General features: G+C 26.9%; 1 protein-coding gene across 1 annotated transcript in view; it reads right to left on the bottom strand.

The window, feature by feature from the left end:
* Window positions 1–413: 413 nt before the first annotated feature.
* Window positions 414–1,399, bottom strand: part of LOC105625680 (vacuolar protein sorting-associated protein 18 homolog) — a 9,382-nt gene continuing 8,396 nt past the window's right edge. Inside the window, 2 exon segments of the mRNA XM_012207005.1 lie at window positions 414–477; window positions 942–1,253. Coding sequence (XP_012062395.1) covers window positions 414–477; window positions 942–1,253 — 376 coding nt within the window.

The raw sequence follows: 1,399 nt of genomic DNA, 5'->3' as shown, positions 1-1,399 counted from the left end.
TATATATATATATATATACACACACATACACACACACACACACACACACACAAATACAATTTGAATACAATTATATATTACATTATACATATAGCCTCCAAATTGTAATCCTAATAATTAGATAATTATAATAATTTCACTATTATGCAAGCCTGAAAAATCTGAAAATAAAATTCAACATATCGTAATATTTTTTTCAATTAATTCATTTTAAAAAATTGATTATAGCTATAAATTAATAAAATTTCAAGTCTTAAAAATTTAACGTTGAGAGTATAATAATTTATGGCCAAGCTATTATTATTATCAATTATTATGTATAGATATATATGTATAATACAGAGTGCAATCTTAATCTCTTAAAAATAAAAGAGATAAGCATACTCTATCACACTTTCAGTGAGAAATTTTCATTACGTCCATTCCTTCATTACGCGTTCATAATCCTCTTCCTCAATGAATGGTTTATCTATTGATCTGCGAATAAAATAATCATTATACCGATCATTTATTAAGATCTAAAAAATATTGCAATTTCAATTTTTTAAGAATATGTCACTTATAATACTTGCCAAAAGTATAAATTAAAATTCGAAATAAACTTTATTTATTTATTTATTACAGAAGAACTAATCTCTGTAATGTAATAAAACTTTGCATAAATTTTAAAATATTTGTCCAAAAAATTGAAAAGTTGAAATATTATACAAATGAAAAATACAACAGCAAATAAAGTAAATAAATTATAAAAATGTATGATTAAAAGAATATATTCATACAATTGTTTCTACAATTGTTACATAATTCATTCATTTTTATATATGAAAGTATAAATGTTAACACATTTAAATTTTAATTTATCTTTTGGCAAGGAGATACGGGCGATACATTCTTAAGCTTTAAATTTTAGAATTTTGTAACTGCTGAACTATTAAACTTACTCTATCATAAGTTCTCCACAATAGAGACACTCCGAAGCGACCAATTCATCGATATCAGTCTTGATTTTATCTCTCGTGGACAATGACACAGAAGTCATCGAGGTGGTATCTTCAGGCCGATTTGAAATAGCTGTAAATTGTCGTTGAAGATCTGCTAATTTTGTTCTCTGATCCATGGATAGCATCGGCGTTAACGCTGCCACTAAACAATCGCTGTGAAATTTATGACCGCAGGGAAATACATAGAAAGGTCTCAGCAACAGTTGCACTTCACATGTATTACATGTGTCTCGCGCTTGCACAAAAGTGCATCTGAAAAAAAATTCATAATTAATTTTCACTTATTGGCTGCGTTCAGCAGAGAAAGCAGCTTTGCAACTATTGTAAAATTCTTCAATATGATCAATGATTCTTGCTTTTGATTCCTTATGGATCCAAATATATAATCCAAATATATA

Source organism: Atta cephalotes, assembly GCF_000143395.1.
Source record: "Atta cephalotes unplaced genomic scaffold scaffold00003, whole genome shotgun sequence".
Lineage (NCBI taxonomy): Eukaryota > Metazoa > Arthropoda > Insecta > Hymenoptera > Formicidae > Atta > Atta cephalotes.
Note: the sequence above shows the minus strand (reverse complement) of the source record. Positions and strands in the feature narration are given on the sequence as shown.